The 23,139-nt window shown below is 36.5% G+C and overlaps 6 protein-coding genes and 1 pseudogene across 7 annotated transcripts; 3 read left to right on the forward strand and 4 right to left on the reverse strand.

Annotated features, from left to right (window-relative positions):
* The first annotated feature begins 5,046 nt into the window (after nucleotides 1-5,046).
* On the forward strand, nucleotides 5,047-6,818 carry LOC147281467 (uncharacterized). 2 transcript variants are annotated; one of them, XM_086246791.1, is made up of 2 exons: nucleotides 5,047-5,974; nucleotides 6,086-6,818. In XM_086246791.1, exons 1-2 carry the CDS (start codon nucleotides 5,290-5,292, stop codon nucleotides 6,550-6,552), a joined length of 1,152 nt encoding a protein of 383 aa, XP_086102917.1. In that variant the 5' UTR covers nucleotides 5,047-5,289; the 3' UTR covers nucleotides 6,553-6,818. The 2 variants fall into 2 exon arrangements, with proteins under 2 accessions (XP_086102917.1, XP_086102915.1); XM_086246789.1 differs by having other exon boundaries at nucleotides 5,047-6,818.
* An 8-nt stretch (nucleotides 6,819-6,826) lies between these two features.
* LOC147281468 (uncharacterized) lies at nucleotides 6,827-7,716 on the reverse strand. The gene has a single exon (XM_086246792.1). It carries the CDS (start codon nucleotides 7,525-7,527, stop codon nucleotides 6,913-6,915), a length of 615 nt encoding a protein of 204 aa, XP_086102918.1. The 5' UTR covers nucleotides 7,528-7,716; the 3' UTR covers nucleotides 6,827-6,912.
* A 146-nt stretch (nucleotides 7,717-7,862) lies between these two features.
* On the reverse strand, nucleotides 7,863-8,664 carry PSRP4 (plastid-specific ribosomal protein 4). The gene is made up of 3 exons (XM_086246793.1): nucleotides 8,439-8,664; nucleotides 8,248-8,312; nucleotides 7,863-8,119 (listed from the first exon to the last, which is right to left on the reverse strand). Exons 1-3 carry the CDS (start codon nucleotides 8,599-8,601, stop codon nucleotides 7,988-7,990), a joined length of 360 nt encoding a protein of 119 aa, XP_086102919.1. The 5' UTR covers nucleotides 8,602-8,664; the 3' UTR covers nucleotides 7,863-7,987.
* A 210-nt stretch (nucleotides 8,665-8,874) lies between these two features.
* Nucleotides 8,875-10,991, forward strand: LOC147281470 (uncharacterized). The gene has a single exon (XM_086246788.1). It carries the CDS (start codon nucleotides 9,470-9,472, stop codon nucleotides 10,799-10,801), a length of 1,332 nt encoding a protein of 443 aa, XP_086102914.1. The 5' UTR covers nucleotides 8,875-9,469; the 3' UTR covers nucleotides 10,802-10,991.
* A 1,923-nt stretch (nucleotides 10,992-12,914) lies between these two features.
* LOC147281471 (uncharacterized) lies at nucleotides 12,915-14,482 on the forward strand. Its single transcript, XM_086248912.1, has one exon. The coding sequence runs from the start codon at nucleotides 12,919-12,921 to the stop codon at nucleotides 14,173-14,175; it is 1,257 nt and encodes a 418-aa protein (XP_086105038.1). The 5' UTR covers nucleotides 12,915-12,918; the 3' UTR covers nucleotides 14,176-14,482.
* Nucleotides 14,403-17,009, reverse strand: LOC147281472 (UPF0481 protein At3g47200-like). The gene is made up of 2 exons (XM_086248911.1): nucleotides 16,732-17,009; nucleotides 14,403-16,053 (listed from the first exon to the last, which is right to left on the reverse strand). The coding sequence occupies exons 1-2, from the start codon at nucleotides 16,789-16,791 to the stop codon at nucleotides 14,647-14,649; spliced, it is 1,467 nt and encodes a 488-aa protein (XP_086105037.1). The 5' UTR covers nucleotides 16,792-17,009; the 3' UTR covers nucleotides 14,403-14,646.
* Nucleotides 17,010-20,327: 3,318 nt separating this feature from the next.
* Nucleotides 20,328-22,171, reverse strand: LOC147281473 (UPF0481 protein At3g47200-like; annotated as a pseudogene).
* Between the last annotated feature and the right edge of the window lie 968 nt (nucleotides 22,172-23,139).

The following is a 23,139-nucleotide window of genomic DNA, read 5'->3' on the forward strand; positions in this document are numbered from 1 at the left end:
ACCGAGCTCACTCTCTTTCTCTCTCGACTCCTCTAAGTCCAGATCGAACACTTCTGTCATCTGCAACTCACTAGAGGGAAGAACCCAGATGACAACTACTTGAGAAAAAGCTGGGAGCAGAGTCGCAGCGGAGAGAGAGGATCTGTCGAAGCCGCGATCGACGGGAATCGAACGATCATCGTCGTCGTAGTTCGTGATGGGTTTGGGTGTAGTGGTCAATCTGTGTTTGGATTTGGAAGGTGAGGGATCTGTTGGAATGTTTAAGCTTGAACATAGAGAGACATAGTGAGAAACGGAAGATGATGGGTTTGGGTGTAGTGGTATGACTTTGGATTTTTTGTACGTGGTGGGTTTAAGAAGATAATGGCTAATGGAGATAATGGATTATGGAGAAGGTTCCAGATCTGAGGGGATAGTGGATAATAGAGATATTGGAAAAAAAAAAAAAAAAAAAGATAAAAGGAGATGACTTTGTGATTTTTTTTGTTTTGATAGCTTTAATCTGCTTTTTTTTTATTTTTTAAAGACTTAGGTCAATAAGGTTTTTTTTTTTTTTTTGGATCAAATAGGTCAAGGAGTTCATTTCTTTTAGGTTAAATGCAAGGGTTTAAATTTCGTTTTGTAAGGGTTCCGAAATTTTAACACACATTCGACAAAATTTTGAAATATTTCGACGAAATTTCGAACACCCTAAGAGCCAAGTTTTTTGAATTTGAGATGAATTTCGTCGAAATTTCGCTCACTTACCCAGTAAAGCTGTAACCCAGCTAACCCTCACGCCTCACCTCACATAGTCACGCCTTGTACAGTGGTCCGATGAATAATCGGAGGCCACCAACATGTTCAAAATGACGAGAGCTTCAAAACCCACTAGGCCCGGCATCTCAACTTCGCCAGGATAGGCAGATTGCCGCCGGAGTGGCTATCGGCCCTATGGCTTCGATTCACTATAATCGGCGGTTATCTGGAATAGAGAGAGACACGAGGAGGGAGAGTAGAAGAAGACGAGCCTTTTGGTGGTACTCTCGTCGTCGTTGGCCTCCGGACGATGGCGAATTTTTTGGGGAAAATGATCGGAGAGAGAGAGAGAGAGAGAGAGAGAGAGAGAGAGAGAGAGAGAGAGAGAGAGAGAGGAAGAAAGAAAAGAGAAAGGAAGGAAAGAAAAAAAAAAGAAAAAAAAAAGAGGAAACAAAAAAGTTTATTGTTAATTGGGAATGAGATTTGAGGCCTTTGGGCAATTAGAAAGAAAAAAAAAGTTTGGAATTTCATTTAGTTGTTTTTAAACCCTAAACCCTAATACATTTATATATAAAAATAATTAAAATACTTTAAAGGGCCTAAACGGCTAAACCTTAATATCTTAGTGTGTAGATTATAAAGAATAAAAAGTATTAGAGTATATATAGTATATAGGATTTAGTATATAAATTATAAAATATGAATATATTAATTTCATTTATTCATTGTACTAATTTTATTTAACAGTATTTGTCTCCAGCGCGCATTATATTCATCACATATCACATGAAACCTACCATATAATTTGGTTTCGTCAATATTTTTTATCAATGTAGTAGATAATATGTTAAATAAACATATGGTAAAGTTTCATTCAAAATTTCCGTATTTTGATAGCAATTTCCGTCATTTCCGTAGAATTTTTGTCGAAATTTAAAAATCTTCGAAATTTCCGTCGAAATTTCCTCGAAACCCGAAATTTTATTCCTTGTATACAAAGCGCTTCTTATCAATTAAATTAACAAGGGTATTAAGGGTATTGACCTTGGTCCTTGACCAAAGGTGGCAAGGATGTAGACTAAATTAGGAGGCTAATCTGTATTTTTGCTACTGAATCTGGGCTTGTAACTTCTTGAGGTGGCATCATTAATCAAACTGCTTGTTCTAGACACAAAACACTCTGGTTCAAGTATTCACTCTAGAAAATTTTGAAATAATCAAATAGATTTCAGAGAACCCATATATGTCTCCCTATCATATTAGTCGTTTTCATGCAGGGTGCGCTTATGAAAGTCAATAAAAGGTTAAGTTTAGCATCAATAATTACAAAAGTCCAAAGAAAAAACTTGCTTTCGTGTAGCTCTTGAAAGAAAATTTTTAGGACATATTAAGATTTTTTTTATTCAACATATTGAGATATGTATAAAATGTACAAAAAGAATGGTCCATATATGCACCCACTTTTTCTCCCTAATAAATGGGCTACCCAATATAAACTTAATTAAATTTGAAAGGACAGTGCTTCGGTTACCCTTGAGGTACCCCAAGATTATCCCACCTTTCAAAATTATAATTTATGTAATGTCGGTACATGAGCAGAACCGTTCACTTTTTAGAGTACTTATTATAGATTATCTTTGCAAAAAAATTAACTCAATCGATAATCGTTTAATTATATAATTGTTGTCAATTAAATAGAAAAAATCAACGGTTTGTTCAAAAAATAACTTTTTAATCAGAAATTATTGATTTGTATACTTAATTGATAAAAGTTATATAACCAAACGATTTCGATTAATTTGATTTTTTACAGAAATAATTTTTAATAAGTTATCCAAAAAATGAATAGTTCTGATCATGTACCGATATTGTTGAAATCAAAATATGGGAAAGTGGAGTGACCCAAGTATTATCCAATTTGAAATATTATCTTCGTACTGTCCATTTTCTTGGCTGATTTATAGGGTGACATGTATGTTGTAAAGCTACAACCGATAGAAAGAGTTTCAATTATTAATGGCAAAGAAAATGAATTTCATGCCCATATTAAGGACCATTTATTTCTATAAAAAAAAATAATAAAAGAAAAAGGAGCCATTTCTGTTTGTTAGTTTTTCCACACCTGGGTAGGAGCGCGGTTATTTGGTCATATTAAATAATAATTAGGGAGTTATATATATGTTTAATTGTTAATTAGGTTTCGTTTGAGATTACTATATTATTGCAGACTTTTGGGTCAATGACTTTATCATCTTGTTGAATGCATGTAATGGTACTTCTAGGAGATACTGATAGTACTCGGCGTGTTAATGTCATATATCATAGTTATATGAATATATATATATATATATGAAAATTAAAAAGTATTATAAATATTTATGTTTTTTTTTTAATTTGAGAGGAGGTCAGAAGGGGGATCAAATTTGAGTGCAGAGTGAACAATTTCACGATTTTTTTAACTGAGCTATCCAACAATTGTAATATTTATATTATTATACTATAAATCTAAATCATCGATTAAATTAATTTTTTAACCAAAATATGTTATATGTGAACCATGCAAATTTTTAATCTGACAACATAAATATTTGTTGTTGTCAAATTATCATCACAAGATAATATTACTTTATATATCCACGGTAAATCAGTCAAACCGATAACTCTCTCTAGCTTCTAGAATGGTTATGAGTCTTATGAGGATAAGTCATCTAATCATGATCATACAGTTCAGATATACATGGATCATGGATGGCCTTATGCCCATATATAAACTACCCTTCAAATATAGTATTATACGATTAAATGACATACTTTGATGGCCATACATAAACTACCCTAAACTGAAAGAGACAAGCATGACAATCATATAAGAATTCATAGGCTACATCACTTGTTCATGTCGCAAAGCAACTGGGAATGTTCCTAAACAAGGGGGTTTCTTTTTTTAGTGTGTTTTTGGGCCTTCTACTCAACCAGGACTGGTAGTTATTATTAGAAGATCCCATATAATTTGGTTCAAGTCACAAGAAATTGTTAAGGCAACTAGATCACCAAATAAAAAGAAAACAATGTTTTAGCACGACTGGGTTCAAACCTTATTTTACTATATATTTGATAGAAATAGGAATAGAAGAAACAAAATTTATTAATGGCACCTGTTAGTGACATGTTAGGGAGTAGAGACATCTCATCTACCATAATATAGAATATTAAGATTGAATAACGTGAATCAGCCAAGTGATCACCCAATAATTGCACAAGGATTACCTTGATCACAATGCATCCATTGATTGATGATTCAAAGACTTGCAAGAAAGTCACTCACATGGTCCCCATCCTTGAATCAAATACTTAGATGTGATCAGTACGTTACCTAAAATTTATATTTGAATTATTTTGCTGCATGTTACAAACTCCAAAGTCAGGTTTGACGTCTTATTACATTTATGATTCTTTTGGGTAAGGAGAGAAAAATGCTTCTATAATATATTCATTCATCTAGTACAAAACTTTAAGATAAATCCGAAGATATTATATCTACGATTGATTACAATTAATATAATATTTAAAAATTAAAAAAATTTACTTATCTTTATGTTATAGTGATGTGACATCCTTTAAAAAAAATATGAGAAAAAAAAAGAGAGAAGAGAAACAGCTAATGAGAAAAGATGAGAAATTAAGGATAGTATATGGTATTAGATGGGGGAATAGATAAAATTTTTCTCTTTGAAAAAATGTTGTCACATACATCAAAAGGCTTTGATTGTTTGTTGGTGAAAAGGGTAATGTTTGCAAGTACAGGAACAACCAGTCCTGTCCCTGAGGAATAAATAGTTTTGCAACCCAATGAAAACAAGTGGGTTCTCCAATGTAATTATGTGGGAACAAAAGTATAACTGTATAAGGAATAAGACAGGAAAGTCCATATAATTCATTGTTTTATAAAAAGCTTATGTAATATAATCCCTCCCTAGGACCACAGCAAGAAGTGGACATGTAATAAGGAAAATGTACCCAGAACATGCATGGCCAAATTGTTATATTATGACTCCTGTATATATAGACCACACCTTTCTAAGGTAAGCAATTAACTCTCAACTCAAAGAATGGCCTTCTAAAGGGAGTTTATTTTTAATGCTGAAGTATGGGGTTGGTCACAAATAGCCTATATCTTGCCATCTTCACTAGTCAACAAAATAAAGCACCACGGGTCATGCAGTAACAGCCTGATCAATCAATAAGATATATTGTAAAACATGTTTCAATCACTACCTTCTTTTATTATTGATGGACCCTCTGCATTATTATATCCCTAAGAATGCTTGCTCTCGCATATTACAGGCGGCTATCTTTTTATTCAGCATTTGACTCTCACCAAAAAGTCACATATTGAATGCTTCAAACGCAGTACTTTGTATAAGCCTGCCTGCAACAATTCTTTGTATAAGCGTGTTTGTTGTCCAAGAACTTTGGTCTATTCGCCATGAAAGTTCCTGTGGAGCTATATTTCTTCAACATTACTTCTTCTTTCCCCATGCAACTCTGACAATGATGAGCAAAATTGACAGCCGGCTGCTCAGCCTTGCCAAGTTCCATATCTTCTGTACTCTCTCACTAGCTGCAATCATCTTCTTCATCTATGCCGATTGTATCATCTACAATGACTCCCAACAATCACTTGATTTAAAGGATAAAGCTATTTATCAGGTGCTGCAGACTCACAGTACTGAAGGCCACTTCATCAAGTCTGATATTACTCGAGCCCTGCGCTCTATGCAAGAAGAGCTCCCTGAAGTTGGTAGAGAAAACACAAGTCCTCTTGTTGCTCCTTTCAATGTCACAGAAGAAGAAAGAATTGCTTGGTTTCGGAGAAAGCTACCGGAAATTAAGATTTTCAAATCAGACAAGTCTGCACGGCAGTTCCATCGTCGAGTTCTGGAATTCTTTGACCCTGAGTGTGAGGGTCAGTTCTTTATGACATGGATTTCCCCGGCCCGGTCTTTTGGAAACAGAGAGTTCTTGTCAATGGAGAGTCTTTTCAGTGCCCACCCTCATGGATGCTTGATGATTCTCTCAAGAACCATGGACTCCAGGCGTGGTTACAGGATTCTGAAACCACTGCAAGACCGTGGATTCAAGGTTCATGCAGTGACACCAGACCTGTCATTTCTGTTCAAGAACACCCCAGCTGAAGCTTGGTTTGCTGAGATGAAGAAAGGCAACAAAGACCCTGGTGAGATTCCATTAGCCCAGAATCTGTCAAATTTAATGAGACTCGCAATTCTATACAAGTATGGGGGTGTTTACCTGGACACAGATTTCATCGTTTTGAAATCATTCTCAGGGATGAGGAACTCAATTGGTGCACAGAGTATAGATGTGGCATCTAAAAACTGGACCAGGTTGAATAATGCAGTTCTGGTCTTTGATATGAATCATCCTCTTCTGTACAAATTCATGGAGGAATTTGCCTTGACTTTTGATGGAAATAAATGGGGGCACAATGGACCCTACCTAGTTTCCAGAGTGGTTCAGAGGGTAGAAAACCGACCTGGTTATAACTTCACAATTCTGCCACCTATGGCCTTCTACCCAGTGGATTGGACTAGAATAGGGGGACTATTTAAGAAGCCAGAAAACCAGGTTAATTCACGATGGGTAAGAGTAAAGCTGCTTCAGCTTAGCCGCGAGACTTATGGGGTTCACCTATGGAACAAACAAAGTAGCAGAGTAGTAATCGAAGAGGGAAGCATCATGCAGAGATTAATCTCCGATCACTGTGTCATTTGCAAAGACGTATATACTTCTTAAAGAATTTTCCCAGATAAAAGATGGTGAAGTATCTTCAATCATATAACACCAACTGTGGCAAAGTCGCAGACTGGAAATTAATACCTCCCATTTATTAGTATACTCTGTTTATGGAATTTTCCTTTTTTTTTTTTTTTTTTTTCATTTATACATATTTTTATTTGGTTCTCCTTTTCATTTTGATGTTTCGCCCCTGTGTAAAGAAAATCCATGTTTGACTGTAAATCTCAGATTGTGTAAACAAATTATGACAGACATTCCCTGTTTCAGTATGTCCACAAAAGCTAACTCTTTTCTTTTCTTCTTTTTTTTTTTTTTTAAATAAATGAGGTTCATGTATTACAAGTCTACAGACTAATATCAGTATTTTCTTCCACAAAAAGCAATCCTAAGCCGTCTCAACCTCAATCTCAGTCTAAATCCTCGGCATCTCCATAAGCCAAATCCGGGCAGTCTCCTAAAGGATTTTTTCCTAGTCAACTTGCGGTTGGCCATTCTTACCTCTCTATTCCGAAAGCCGTACTCTCCATCCATGAAGCTACCGTCAGAAGCACGCTTACTTTGCCCATCAATCCTAGAATCATTTCTGGGTCCATACTGCTTGATGGATGTCCAGGGATCATGAATTTCATGTTCATCCTCGGTATCACTGCCCCACAGAAGGATAGGCTTAATTATAGAGGAGCCACTGAAATCCTCAAAATGGTTCGCCAAACTTGTATGCTCCATGTCAAATAACCTCCTCAAAGACGTGTTTCCTCCTTTCATCAAACTTAACAAACTGCTACTTTTTCGGGATGAAGAGAATGAGGAGCATGAAGCAGATGAGGAAGAGAAGGAAGATGACGAAGATGAAGACCGATGAAGAGATTTCTGATACTCTACAATCCGCCTTATCCTTTCTTTTTGAACTTCTGGATCAACAAAACAACTGCTCTCATCATCGTTCTCTTCGGTTATCTCCGATATCATCATAGTCCTAAAGGTTTTGGGTTTTTGGATGACATAAATGGGTAGACAAAAAATGAAGGTTTATGAAGATGCAGCAGAAGAGTCAAGGAAATACCAACAAATGGGACTAAGACGGCAATAACTCCCTATCAACTATACAGAATGTTGAAAGCCGGCGATTAAAAAACAAATGTTTCCTAACATGTGTTTCCAGAAAGGTTTTGTGTCCAAAAAGAAAAGATTAGAACAAGTTACTAGCCTATCCAAAATTTCACACAATTAATAAATAAGTAAAGCACAAAGTACATCTTAGAAATTTTCATCCTAAACTATAAGGAAAACTAAATACTACATGACAATTGAAGTTTTAAAGCTTAATTTATTAATAGCAAGCCAAACCCAAGAGTTACAAAATAAAGCAATTCAAGGTTTCATAAATTACAAAATTAATAGAAATGGAAGAGATTGGGCTCCAGTAGCTTAGCTAAGACAACAAGGACTCATCAATTTCAACCTTGACAATCGTATCGTCGTCAAACTTATCTTTCTTAGGAGGAGCCGAAGGCACCGGAACCCTAGGTGGTCCTCTCCCTTTGTTCTTGTTCCGAGGCCTCGCCTATAGTTCAATTTTTTATTTTTTTTATAGAAAATTTCAAAATGAAAAAGAAAAAAAATCAGCATAATGATGAAATTCATAAGAAGAAAATGATGATAGAAACAGTCAAAATCAGAAAAAGGACTTACATTGCCAAAAGAGTGATTGAAACGCTTTCCTCTTTCAGTTTTCTTATCACCTCTGCCACAGTACACTGAAGCAGCAGAACACAAAATTAGGGCATATATATATATATATATACACGATGCACACACATATATATGTATATGTTTAAGAAAGAGCAAGAGAGAGCAAGAGAGGGGTTCAAATTTACGTGTACCTGAGGGGATTGATGGAGTAGTAGCTGTGGAGATTGAGAGCGAAGCAGTGGAAGAGGGGAGAGAAGTGGTGGCTAGGGCTTCGGATTGAGAAAACGAAATGCGAGACCCCAAAGCGAGCGATGGAGAGGGGATTGGGAGAGCTCCGAGTAACAGTGACGCCATAGTCGAAGCTTGAGAGAAACAGATAAGGTTTTCGAGGGAAGTTTAAGAGACCGTTTGCCTGGTTCTCTAGTTTATATTTGTCTGCGACTCTCCTCCGGTAATTTACTTCAAAAGGCCCAAAGCCCAAAACTAGGTTGGGCCTTCGCTTTTGATTTTGGGCTTTGGTTTATAGCTGGACCAAATTCAGCAACATATTTTGGGCTTTCTGGCCGCCATATAGCTTTCTCCACAAGAAAAAAAAAATGAAATGAAATGTGGAACCAAAAAATTCTACCTTCTCACTCCAAAAAATTTAGTAGGTCATCTTTTCATAAAATGATGATCATGTCCCTCTTTAATCATTATTGTTTAATTGATCCGATGATGTAATAGGTACAATAAACAGCAAGCTGTTATAATTAGCTATAAATGTGACCATTTCATATATTACTCCTAGATCTATTCAACATTGAAGGCTGCAACTGGTATTTATGTTCAATAAGCAGTAGTAAATGTTTGTCAAAATGGCCATTAAAGCTTTAATAATATTGATTTGAACATTGAAAGAACTAAAAGGATTACAAACGAACAATTTATGAACCCGAATATATACTGATACAACATTGCATAATGTTTGATAAATTTGCTCCATAATTGGACCCCACCTGCACATTTGCTAAATAAATCTCACATGCATCTAATTCTTCCACCGATGATCATATCAAACCCAAGTTTTAAACGTTTCAAGCTTGTCCACACCATTGCATGAACCGCAGACGACCACATGCAGTAGTAAAGGATAAAATCATACAATAGAAACCTCCTATTTCTATTTTCAGCTACTATATAAAGCACTTGGCCTGACCTACCATGATCCTCATCAAGATCAATGCTTTCTCCAAAAAAAGTCTCACTCTATTCTACTTTCATGAAGATGAAAAGAATGTCTCAAAAAGTTTTTGATTACAGGCAGCTTGGCCGCACTGCCAAATCCCCAATCTTCTCCACCATCTCATTTGCTGCCATATTCTTTTTCATCTATGCAGACAGCATCCTCTCAAACCTTTCCATGCATCCTGTTGACCTGAGAAATCTCGAAATTCTTGACCATCACCAGACTCAAGGACCTCAAGAGCAAATTGATCAATCAACCTTGACTGCTGAGAGCACACCACAGCTTTCCAATATGCAGGAAAAGATCATTGATGAAGCTCCAGATGACATTTACGACCCTCTGATCCCTCCTGACAATGTCACAAAAGAGGAAAGACTTGTCTGGTTCCGGCGAAAGCTTCCAGAGCTCGAGATACTCAAGTCGAACAACTTGACACAGGAGTTTCACGGGCGAGTGCTCCAGTTCCTCAACCACGGATGCAGCGCTCAGTTCTTCATGATATGGTTTTCACCGACAACTTCATTCAGGAAAAGAGAATTCTTGGCCATGGATAGCCTCTTCAAAGCCCATCCTCAAGGATGCCTGATGATTCTATCAAAAAGCATGGATTCAGGACGCGGCTACAGAATCCTGAAGCCACTAATTGACCAAGGATTCAAAATACTGGCAATAACACCCGACTTGCCATTTCTAATGAAGAACACCCCAGGTGAAGCTTGGCTGGAAGAATTGAAGAACGGGAGGAGGGACCCGGGTTACATCCCATTATCTCAAAACCTAGCCAATCTGGTTAGGCTTGCAATGCTATACAAGTATGGAGGTAGCTACTTGGACACAGACTTGATAACTATGAGGGATTTCTCTGGGTTGAGGAATGCAGTTGGAGCACAAAGTGTAGACCCCAACTCCAAACACTGGACCAAACTAAATACTGCAGTCATGATCTTTGACATAAATCACCCGCTTCTACTAGACTTCATGAACGAATTTGCTTCAACTTTTAACGGGAACAAATGGGGTCACAACGGACCCCATATGATTTCCAGGGTAGTTGAGAAATTAGGAAGCACACAGGGTTACAACCTTACAATATTGCCTCCTGAGGCATTCTATCCGGTGGACTGGATTAAGATACGCAGGCTTTTTGTGAAGCCTCGGAAGGAATCAGAGTCGAGATGGGTGGAAAGCATGCTGAATGAGCTAAATGAAGGGGAGACCTATGCTTTGCACCTATGGAACAAACGAAGTAGAGAGTTGGACATTGAAGAGGGAAGTGTCATGGCCAGACTGATCTCAGAGCACTGTGTCATCTGCTCAGATGTATAAACTTCTTAAACAAAATTTTAAATTTCTTTGCCGTAAGATGGTGAAGGCGAAGCTATGTATACTTCAAGCAATTTGATTGACCTTTATATAAATTGTAACACAAATAGAAATGAAACAAGTACTCATCAATTTCAACCTTGATAATCGTATGGTCCTCTATCTATAGAAATGAAACTTATATTTTTTATGGGGTTTTCAGAAAACATTCAAATGTTAAAAAAAAAAAAAAAAAAAAAAATCATCATAATGAAGAAATTCATAAGCAACAGATGGTGATGAAAGGGTAAAAAATCCGAAAGGACTTACATTGCCAAAAGAGTGATTGAAACGCTCTCCTCTTTCGGTTTCCATATTGCCTCTACCACAGTACACCAGAACTCAAAAATTAGGGCATATAGATACGATACACAAACACACAAATAGGTTCAAGAATGAGCGAGAGAGATCGACAAAGGGGGATAGGAATTAACGTGTACGGTGTGCCTGAAGGGATTGATCCAGTAGTAGCTGCCGTGACTGAGAGCTAAATAGCAGCGGAAGAGAGGAGAGAAGTGATGGCTAGGGTTTCGGATTGAGAAAACTAAATGGGGGCGCCCAAAGCGAGCGATTGAGAGGGGATTGGGAGAGCTCCGAGTAACAGTGACGCCATAGTTGAAGCTTGAGAGAAACTGTAAGGTTTTCGAGGGAAAGTGTTTTGTTTTCTTTTTACAGGTTTACCGTTTGCGTTCGTATTTTACTCCACAAGGCTCAAGCCCAAATAGTTTGGTATCCATTCAAATTTGCTTTGTATATTCGGGCTCATAGTTTATAGTTGGGCTGTTGGACCCGAGTCCAGAAACATTTGTTGGGCTTTCTGGTCACCACAAGAATTTTATTTTATTTTTTTCAAAAATAGTCTATGCTTTGTGAACGAAATAAAGGGTACTCGATGAATAAAAATTTCAAAATTTTATTAGTGCATCTAGTAATCAAAGGAATTTCAAAAAAAATTACCCCTAAATGTAAAAATCAAACAATTAAAATTTAAAAAAAGAAAAAGAAAAAGCCTATATTAATTAGGCATACTATGTGAGAGGAATAATGTGTTCTCATTTTACATATGGCATAAATTAGGAGAAATCTATACTAAAATTGGAACATCCATCTCAAATTCAATTGATAATGAATAGAGAGTCCAAACATTATATATATGAGGCAAGACTTCATATTTCTGAGATGAGATACTCTTAAAAATTTCTAGCAAATACATTGAGAAATATATCATGAGAAGTACAAAAACCAAAGCAATTTGATTCCTGAGATAAAAAATTTGGGATTTCTTTTACTTTTATATATCTTAAAAAGTTCTACCGTCCTATGAAGAGCATGTCCCTCTCTTTTTTCTTTTTTTTAAAGGGGGAACATGTCCCTCTTTAATCTTTATTGTTTGAATATAGCACTGATCCGATGATGTAATAGGGATAGTAAGCAACAAGCTGTATTAAGTAGCTATAAATGTGACATTTTCATTTATTACTCCTTAATTGATTGAACGATGTAATTGGTATTTATGTTTGAATTTGGATACCCAAAAAAGATCAATCACAGAACTAGGAAAGTAAGGTCTAATTCTATAACTAGAAAATAAAGTCTAATTTCAAAACTTAGATCTAATTACGAAATCAACTCCTAATTACAGAATATATTCAAAGCTAACTAATTCAAAATTCCATAATCAACTCATAATTAATCAATTCATAATCAACTAAATCATAATCCCATCAAATCATAGATTAATTATAGATTATAATTTATCAAACTTTCCAACAGTTCCTTAAGCAGTATTAAATGTTTGATAGAATGGCCATTGAAATCTCAATTAAAACTGATTTGAACAAATTTAATGAATCCATAAGATACTGCATGATAGTACTATACATTGCATAATGTTTGCTAAGTAATTCTCTGCATCACATCTAACAATGAGACCCATGTTCTAAACCTTGCAGGCTTGTCCACACCATTGCATAAATCATAGACTACTACATGCAGTAAATCATACAATAGAGCAATCTCCTATTTCATCTATGATATAAAGCACTTGGCCAGACCTTCATGTTCCTCGTGATCAAATATCAATGCATTCACCAAAAGATTTACCTCCCAATTCCACAGTCATGGCTGTGAAAAAATCGTCTCAGAAAGTGTTTGATTACAGGCTGCTTAGCCGCACTGTCAAATCTCCAATCTTCCCCACCATCTCATTCTCTGCCATTTTGTTGATCATCTATGCAGATACCATTTTGTCCAACCTTTCCACACATCCTGTTGACTTGAGATCAAGTCAAGAAAATGTTGACACATCCATGCAGGCAGAGATTGATGAACTAGATGAAACACATGATCCTCTAATTCCTCCTGAGAATGCCACAAAAGAGGAGAGACTTGTGTGGTTCCGGCGAAAGCTCCCGGAACTTGAGATACTCAACTCCAACAATCTAACTCAACAATTCCACGGCCGGGTGCTCGAGTTCCTCAACCAAGGATGCAGCACTCAATTCCACATGATATGGCTGTCACCAGCAAAGTCATTTGGGAAAAGGGAATTCTTGGCCATGGACACACTCTTTAAGTCCCACCCTCAAGGTTGCTTGATGATCATATCAAAAAGCATGGATTCGAGACTTGGGTACAGAATTTTGAAGCCATTACTCGATCGAGGATACAAAATCATAGCAATCACACCAGACTTGCCCTTTTTGGTCAAGAACACACCGGCTGAATCTTGGCTTGAAGAGATGAAGAGTGGGACAAGAGACCCGGGTTACATCCCATTGTCCCAAAACTTGTCGAATCTAATCAGGCTTGCAATGCTGTACAAGTATGGAGGTGTCTACTTGGACACAGACTTCATAACTCTCAAGGACTTCTCTGGGTTGAGGAATGCAGTTGGAGCACAGAGCATAGACAGGGTGTCCAAAAACTGGACCAGATTAAATGGTGCAGTGATGATTTTTGACATAAAGCATCCAGTTTTACTAGACTTCTTGGAGGAATTTGCTTCAACTTTTAATGGGAACAAATGGGGTCACAATGGACCATACTTGGTTTCCAGAGTGATTGAGAAAGTGGGAAGCACGCCGGGTTACAATGTTACCATTTTGCCCCCGGAGGCTTTCTATCCGGTGGACTGGAATCGGATACAGAGGCTTTTCAGGAAGCCCCAGAAGGAATCAGAGTCAAGAAATGTGGAGAGAATGCTGAATGAAGGGGAGACTTATGCTGTGCACCTTTGGAATAAGAGAAGTAGAGAATCGGTCATTGAAGAGGGAAGTGTCATGGCTAGGCTCATCTCAGATCACTGTGTCATTTGCCAGGACATATATACTTCTTAAAGCAAATTCGTTCAGCCGTGGCAGAGTCGCTGAACAATTCTGTTAAGTTCAGGATTTTGAAAATTGGTTTTCTTTGATGCTTGGAATAAATCCCAAGGCCATGGAACTTTATGACTTTTGCCTAAGCATTACTTTTTTTGTCTTTTGCTTCGAGATTTTACTATTTCTCTTTTTATTGTTGCTTAACTGTGAATTATATATAGTTATGTATTTGTTCGTTAAGAATATGGAGTAAATGATGAAATAGATTGGTAACATTTTTTTTTTATGTGAATGAAATTATATAAACCATTGGATTTATATTGCACAGTTATGATTAAAATAAGTAAAAACAAGAAAAGCAAATATTCACTGTTCTATGCATATTTGTATATGACATCCAAATTTATACTGCAAAAGCCCTCCGTCTTTATTGGCACATACATAACCGGCGCGCAGAGAGAGAGAGAGAGAGAGAGAGAGAGAGAACAATTATTGGCGAGGGTGAACGCTATAGTATGTCTGTGTGGCAGTGAGACCGAAAGCGGCAAGGGCAGCAAAGAATGCTATGAAACTCCATGGACTAGAGAAATATGTGTCTATAAAGGACCTTATATATCTGTGAAACCGCACCGTCCAAAATACTTTAATAACTCTGTGCCAACTACAACTGTAAGCATTCACATCTTCGCACAACTTATCAAACTGGAAGTCCTTCGGATTCACATGGTCCAGAATACTTTCGAAATGAACAAAATACTTGTCTCCTATCCAACTTTCATTTATGATCCTTCTCTTCTTAAGCTGTTTGATATCTTCTTTGGAACGGATGAGATTCTTCATGAGGATGACATATGATGTAATTATGTGAGGTGAACTTTGGATATGGCATTGCTCGAAAGCAATCAGGTTCCTGAACAGTGAATCTGTTGTATCATTAATGAACACTGGTGGAATTTTGAATACTCCATTTTTGAAAGTTATGTCCAACAAATGGTCCTGGACCAACCCCTTTTCAAACTCGATTCCAGCCTCTAAAAGCTTTGAAGCGCAATTAATATGGAACCCTTCATTGTTTGTTGTTCCTGGACCCAATTCAATTGTGAACTGACCATTATCACCTTGTTTTCCCTTGTGATTTGTTACTGCAGAGTCCCGATTACTTTCGATGAAGAACGTTTGCAAGAGATGAAGCAAATGCTTGCAGTCTGCTGGGTCGCCCACATCTGCTTCTTCTATTGCCTTATGGTTTATAGGCTGAAAAAACTTAAGAGCAAGGTAAGTGACCGTGTTTGGTGGTGTGTAGTGGACAATACGAGGCCTGATAGTGTCATACAATATTTTGAGAACGAAGAAAGGAATCTGGTTTTCAAGTAATGATAAATCATGGCGAAGCGCAGGGATCATCCAAGCATTCTTGAACATTGGATCGGGAGATTGGTCTCTCAAGGTCCCATTTGAGGAGTGTTGGTGGAACCTCAGGAAAAGTTCTAATATGAAGCAACCATCAAGTAGCATTATATTTGCAAGCTCAGCCTCCTTAATATTTCCCATATGATCTTCATCAGCATAGTTTCCTCGAACCTGTTTGTCTAAACCATTAATACCATTAGTACACTTTTCTATGCATTTTATAGTCTCAGAAACCTCTTCTGTTTGCTGAAAAATGGATAGCATGTAACGCCGTTTATGATATTCCATGGCTACGAGCTCAGCCATGCCTCGATGGAAAGGTCCAATTGAGACAACGCGAGGGTTGTAGGCATCCTCCTTCACTTTTCTAAGTTTGCGTGGAACTTTATAGATACTCAAATCCTCTGACTCTTTTTTCACAACTTCGAGCATTTCTACAATCTCCTTCGTCCACTTATCTGCTTTTTCCAATATCTCTTCGGCTTCCTGATTTGCAGGAGAGGAGGGAGAACAAAGAAAAAGGAAAAAGAGAGAAACGTACGGATCATAGATAATTGAAACATATATATGATTATATGCATCCATATGTATATATAATTATATATGATCCTTTTTTACTTTTTCGATATATACATCTATGATTCATCTCATTTTCAAATTATTTAGTCACCAACGATTATCTTAATTTCTTATATTTCGGTATATTAATTAATATGTTATTTGTAATGATACTATAAATAAGCATCAATTATTATCCACACTTTTGGTGATCAACTCACTCACGTAGCATATGACATATTTTCTTGGTGTGAATAAATGAGGTTCAAAGTTGGCCTAATTCCATGTAATCGGCATGATGACGTGTAATATAAATAAATAAAATATTATCACGGTAGTTAGAATCTAAAAATTAAAAATAATAGTTTATATTTTTAATATTACTGAATTTTGTTTATATTCATGTTCATTATATACCTTTATTTATTTCTAATAAAAACTGCCGTATCATTTACTCATAAGTTGGTACTATATAGCTCATTTATTTCTAATAAAAAACTGATATATCATTTATCACCAATAATTTTTCTAAAATTTTTGATAGTTAACTGGAGTATTATTGTTAAGGATATATATCGTAAGAATATGAGGGACAAGTTGAGTTACCTTAAATTTTTCTTCCTTCATCTTAGCCTTGGTCGTCGAACTACCAGTATGAGCTTCCATTTGTTAGCTGTGAGGAATATGAAATTCCCGAGCGACTGAATATTGACTTTTATAGCCCAACTATGAGGATAAAATATGATTGTTGAAAAGACTGTCCTACCTCACATCCCCTCACTCAACCATCATCCCAGCTGGCTCCTAAAATAATTACAGGAGAAATTATTAGGTAGTACGCACTACTATGAAGTAGCTGCAACAACCACCGGTCAAGAGTTCGGGTTTTAGTTGGGTTCTTTTAACAGTACTGCTAGATATACCACATTTTTATACCATAATTTCATATCATCTTATGTGGCAACTTACATGGCATTCATACATTGGATACTAAAAAATAAAAATAAAAATTCAAAAATAAAAATAAAAACTCTGTTCAATAAAGTAATGACACGTGAGATGGTATAATAATGTGGTATAAGAAATGTGGTAAGTATAGCATTATTCTTCTCCTTTAATGGGAACAAATGGGGTCACAATGGACCATACTTGGTTTCAGGGTGATTGAGAAAGTGGGAAGCATACCATACCGGGTTACAATGTTACCATTATTCCCCGGAGGCTTTCTATCCGGTGGACTGGAATCGGATACAGAGGCTTTTCAGGAAGCCCCAGAAGGAATCAGAGTCAAGAAATGTGGAGAGAATGCTGAATGAAGGGGAGACTTATGCTGTACACGTTTGGAATAAGAGAAGTAGAGAATTGGTTATTGAAGAGGGAAGTGTCATGGATAGGCTCATCTCAGATCACTGTGTCATTTGCCAGGACATTTATACTTCTTAAACAAATTTCATTTCTTTTGATATAAAAGATCAAACTCAGAAATGTATAGAAGATTTTTATTTAAATTTGAATATTGGTATTCTTTGATCTTTAATAAATCATTTTGTGTTTTTTGGCAAACATTTGTTGCTTTTCTGTGAGAAGGAAGCCTAGTTGTACTCCCGATAAACATGATCCATATCATAAGTCCAAGACTTATTGGGTGAGGAAAGTTTTTATTCAAACCCAAATTGCACTTAAGGCCCATCTTGAAATTCAAAGAGGAGTTGGCCCATTCAGAATTGTAGTCCTTATAGAATTTGGGGGCATGAAGACGGCCAGCCTGTGGTAGCGGTAGCCTTCTTAGGTTGGCCAAGTCATCTCTGGCCTCCATCCTTTTTATATATAAAAAAATAAATTTAAAAGAAATAGTTTAGGTTTTTATCTATTAAGTCGTTTTATAATGGGGTACAATTTACAATAAGAAAGTATTACTACTCAAGTGCACTAATACAATTACACGGTTTTAGACAAAAGTTCATTTTGGGTTGAACTCATTTTTTTTATTAGATTTAGACCCATATATAAATTGCTAGGTACTATTCCTTATTTTAGGCAGAATGTCTATTTTTCTCCCAACTAATCAAAGGTAACTTTTTTTTGGTCAATTAATATTGCCTTTAAATTGAGCAATTAACACATGCATATGTCTTCTATTGAACATATATGGTGTAGCAATTGTTGTGTAGCTCATTTAGAAAGATCAAAGAATTATCCACAATGCACCCAAATTCTATCCTCATCTTCCAACTCAAAAAAAAAAAAAAAAACATGTATAGTGTAAACCGTGTAATTTATGAATTACAATCTTTTTCTTTTTAATTCTAAATTTATCGTTCACATACAATAATGAGAAAGCCACCTCGCAAACAATAATTGGCAAACCTACGTGGCTGGTCTTTTGTGCCATAAATAATTAAATATCACGCATTCATGCGTCATTGCATAAATTAGTAATTTTCAATATATATATATATATATGGAAAGAAGATTTTCTGTCATTGCACAAAATTCATTTACCCTAATCTAATGTAGCAAATTTATTTTGTACACGTCACTATTTATTTGTTAACTCATAAGTACCTAAATTATTATTTGTCCAAATTTTATATGTAAACTTTTATTTTGTTCCAAATTAATATATAATATGACTTTTGTTAACAAATATTAACAAAATTTGGTTATGTGTGTTACACATGTTTTATACCTAAGATTAATTTGGTCAATTTTCGATCCTAGGATGACTAAAATGCTCTTAATTTTGATGTATTATTTGAAAAAAGTCACCTTATATACTAAATTAGGACAAAATTAATAAAAGTTTAGGTATGAAATAATTATGACAAATAATAGTTTGGGTAGCTAGTTAAAATAAGACCTAAAGTTGAAAAAGACCCTTAATATTATATTTGTTAAAAAACCATCTTATCCATCTTAAATTCAATGATTTTTTTTTGAGCAAATTACAATTTAGTACCTCAACTTTATATGTTGTTTCAATTTAGTACCCCAACTTTGAAACCTTGCAAAAAAGTACCTCAACTTTCATTTTGTATCAATTTAGTACCCCAACTTTGAAACCTTGCAAAAAAGTACCTCAACTTTCATTTTGTGTCAAAATAGTACCTCCGTTAATTTTTCTGTCAAAATAGCAGGGGTATTTTCGTTTTTTCCTTAAATTTAAAAAATAATAATTTTTTTTTTAATAAACAAATTTTAAAAATTTTAAAAAAATAAAATAAAATTTTTTTTGGGTAAGGGGTGCAGGGAGGGGCTGGGATGTGCGACGGGGGTTGGGGCTGAGAGGTGCGACGGGGCTGGGCGGAGGGGCAGGGGTGTGCGACGGGGGTTGGGGCTGGGGGAGGGGGTGCGACGGGAGTGGGGTGGGGGGAGGGGTGGGTCGGGCAGAGAGAGGGGGAGTGGGTGGGGGTGGGCTGGAGAGGAGGGGAGGGCAGGGAGGGGGGGCGGGCTGGGGAGGGGAAGGGAGGGTGGGGGCTGGCTGGGGAGGGGAAGGGAGAGGCTGGTTGGGGAGGGGAGGGGTGGGGGTGGGGGGGGGGGAAGGCAAACAAAATTAAAATTTTTTTTTAATTTTAATTATTTTAAAATAAATATTTTTAAAATTTTATATTTTTAAAATTTTTTTTATTCAAAAAAAATTATTATTTTTGAAATTTAAGAAAAATTATTATTTTTTAAATTTAAGAAAAAGACGAAAATACCCCTGCTATTTTGACAGAAAAACTAACGGAGGTACTATTTTGACACAAAATGAAAGTTGAGGTACTTTTTTGCAAGGTTTCAAAGTTGGGGTACTAAATTGATACAAAATGAAAGTTGAGGTACTTTTTGCAAAGTTTCAAAGTTGGGGTACTAAATTGAAACAACATATAAAGTTGAGGTACTAAATTGTAATTTGCTCTTTTTTTTTTTTAGTGCTTGATTTATCATATTTATTATCTTTCATAATTACATATGCAGATCATCATCCTCCTCAATATAATTAGAGGAATTTGAGCACCAAATTAAGATGGGAATTAAGGATAACTTTATTCATAGATGGGCAGCATCTGCCAAGAGTACTAGTACAGGAGAAATACAAGACGCCAACATAAAGATGATTATTTATAGTCTATCGTACATGCAGGAAAGGTCCAACAGAAACCCAACATAAAAGCTTAATTAACTAATTAAACTCATAGGAATGGTCCAACAGGCAACAGAAACCCTCCAGCCCCAACTGCAACAAGCAAAGCATCATTTAGGGTTCATTGTATAGTACGTCTGCAACGAAGTGAGAACGAGAAGGACACACGCGGCCAGGAATGAGAAGAAACTCCATGTAGTAGAGAAATAAGTGTGATAAAGGTCCTTTATATCTCTTTTACAGCGCATCTTCAGAAATACTTTAGACTTGTGGTAATTCAACAAGGTCGGCTTACAGTATTTATTCACTGGGTCGCACACTTTCTTGTCATAATAGTTGTCGTGATTGAGCAAAACCTCGTCCGGAATGTTTTTGAACTCTTCCAAATATTCTGGGTGTTTAATCCGGTTGAGCTTTATGATATTTTTTTTCTCAAGCAGTTCACTATCCTTGGAGGAAGTGATGAGATTCTTCATAAGAAAGGCATATGATCGAACGTCACGTGTCCCGTTTGAAGTGCATACCTCGTAGGCAATCAGGTTCCTGAAGAGTGAACTCGACGTCTCGTGAATGGACAGTTGGGGAATTCTGATTACTCCCTTTCTGTAAGTTATTTTCAACAAATTAAGGGTCCTCATCACTCGACCCACTTCGAAACTCAACTCCATGATCTAAGAGTTCTGAAGCGCAATAGTCAAATCCCCACAATTTATCAATTCTTGCTTGTTCCTTATTGACATTGGTTGTCCAGTCTAAGAGTTTTGAAGCGCAATAGAAGTCCAATCCCCACTTTTTACCAATGGTTGCTTGATGACCAGGTTCCGTATTGACATTAATTGAGCAGTCTAAGAATTTTGAACCGCAAAAGACGTCAAATCCCCACTTTTTATCAATGCTTGCTTGATGATTACCGGTTTCAAGCTCCCCGATGAAGTAGAATTTGTGCAAGAGATCAAGCAAATGCTTGACGTCGTCTGTGTCCGGCACTTCTTTTATTGACTTCTGGCTCGGAGGTTGAAAGAATTTAAGAGCAAGGCTAGCCACCGACTTTGGTGGTGTACATTTCTTCTCGAGTGTACATTTCTTCTCGACATAAGGTTTGACAATCCCATACAATTTTTGGAGAACAAAGAAGGGGATCTGGTTTTCAAGTAATGTCAGATCATGCTGAAGAGCTGCGAACATCCCTTTATTGTAAAGATCGTCTTCACAATAATTTAGCTGTTTGTCAGACCTGAGGAAAAGTTCCAATATGAAGCAACCATCAAGTAACATTATTTCTGTAAGCCCATTCTCTTGTAGTACTTTAAATTTTCAGCATAACTCGACGAAATTTTCCTTCTAACTCATAAATAGCATTCGTGCAGTCTTCTAAACATTTTTTGAAGTCTTCTGGGACGTCTTCTGTTTGCTGAAGAAAGAATAACATGTAACGCAATTTGTCCTCTCTCATAACGGCCGCAAGTTCATGGTTGTCTCGATGGAAAGGTCCAATGGAGACAACACGCGGGTTGTAGGCATCCTCCTTCACTTGTCGAAGTTTACTTGGAACTTTGTAGATGCAGAACTCCTCTTGCGTTGGTGATGTTAATAATGTGAGCTTTTCTAAAATCTGGTCCTTGCACGTAGCTTCTGTTGTCTCTTCTTCACCTTTATTGTCTTCCTGTTTTGCGGGCTAGATCAGGAGAAGGAAAAGAAACGCAAAAAGATAAATAAAGAGCTAGGGAGGTGCTAAATAACTAACATATATTAACACATGCGTCTACATATGATTGCCAAGAAAAGCAAGAAGTTTAATTTGCTTTGGTGCCATTAATATATTGTTGATACTGCAAAATATTATACTTATTTGCAATTTTTTTTTTTTTTTTTTTTTCTAATGTCAATTACCTGATCACTTTCTTGATGTGGTTCGCTCATCTCGGCAGATTTTACTTTGTTGTCCCACCACTAACTAATCTATGTCGAGCATCCAAGGTCACTGAATGCTGCCTTTTAATGTAAGGGAATTGAAGTGCTATACTTCTTTATATACTCACCATGCTACCTACAATATTTTTTTCTTTAACTTATTTTTATTTTAGGGGTTTTTTTTTTTTTAACTTCAAAACAAAAATTCCAATGATTGGCCAGCCCACCTATGAAAACACAGTGACTAGCCAGTTCATTTTAACAAGCTGATCGTGCTCGACAGCTTCATCAAGCCCTCGGTACAACCCACCGAGCGCTCAGTATGGTTACCGAGCACTCGGCATAATGCCACTGTGCGCCGAAAATTATCACTGTCAGATAATGACAATCAATGTTATTGTGCAACAATAACTATTTAAATTGTAAAAATATCTTATATATTCCCACTCTCAAATAATTATAGTAATAATTGTCACTATCACGCCACTGTGTGACAGTAGCAATTTATCCAGTTATAAAAAATAAAAAAAAAATCTCACCGAACTCATTGCCACTGTCACAGTGACAGTCATTGCTACTGCAACTCTCGAGGGATGTACGCGGAGGTGCACCCCTTGAGTTGCACCCAAGCATTGCCCTATATAGAAAGACTATTCCCAGTCCCCCATTGTTGGAAATTAAATTAATATGTTCCTCATTCACACAGTCACACAGAATGGTACCCACTACCCTCCAATAATTAGTTATTAGATCGATCGCTAGCTTCCAAATTAATTAATATGCCTATCTGAAGAAAAAACCACGTGCGTGATGTGGCATTTGTTTGTATCAAACAGGAGCGAAGATAGAAAATGGTCACATGTGCATGCCGTTTTAGCTAGGCTCTCGCAGTCTTGCCTCACACAGTCACACCCGCAAACGCATCCAGAGTACGTAAGCCCTCATCAGTCACAAGCCAAAGTGCATTTTTTGTCATT

The sequence above is a fragment of the Dryas octopetala genome, chromosome 6 (genome assembly GCF_963921425.1).
Source record: "Dryas octopetala chromosome 6, drDryOcto1.1, whole genome shotgun sequence".
Lineage (NCBI taxonomy): Eukaryota > Viridiplantae > Streptophyta > Magnoliopsida > Rosales > Rosaceae > Dryas > Dryas octopetala.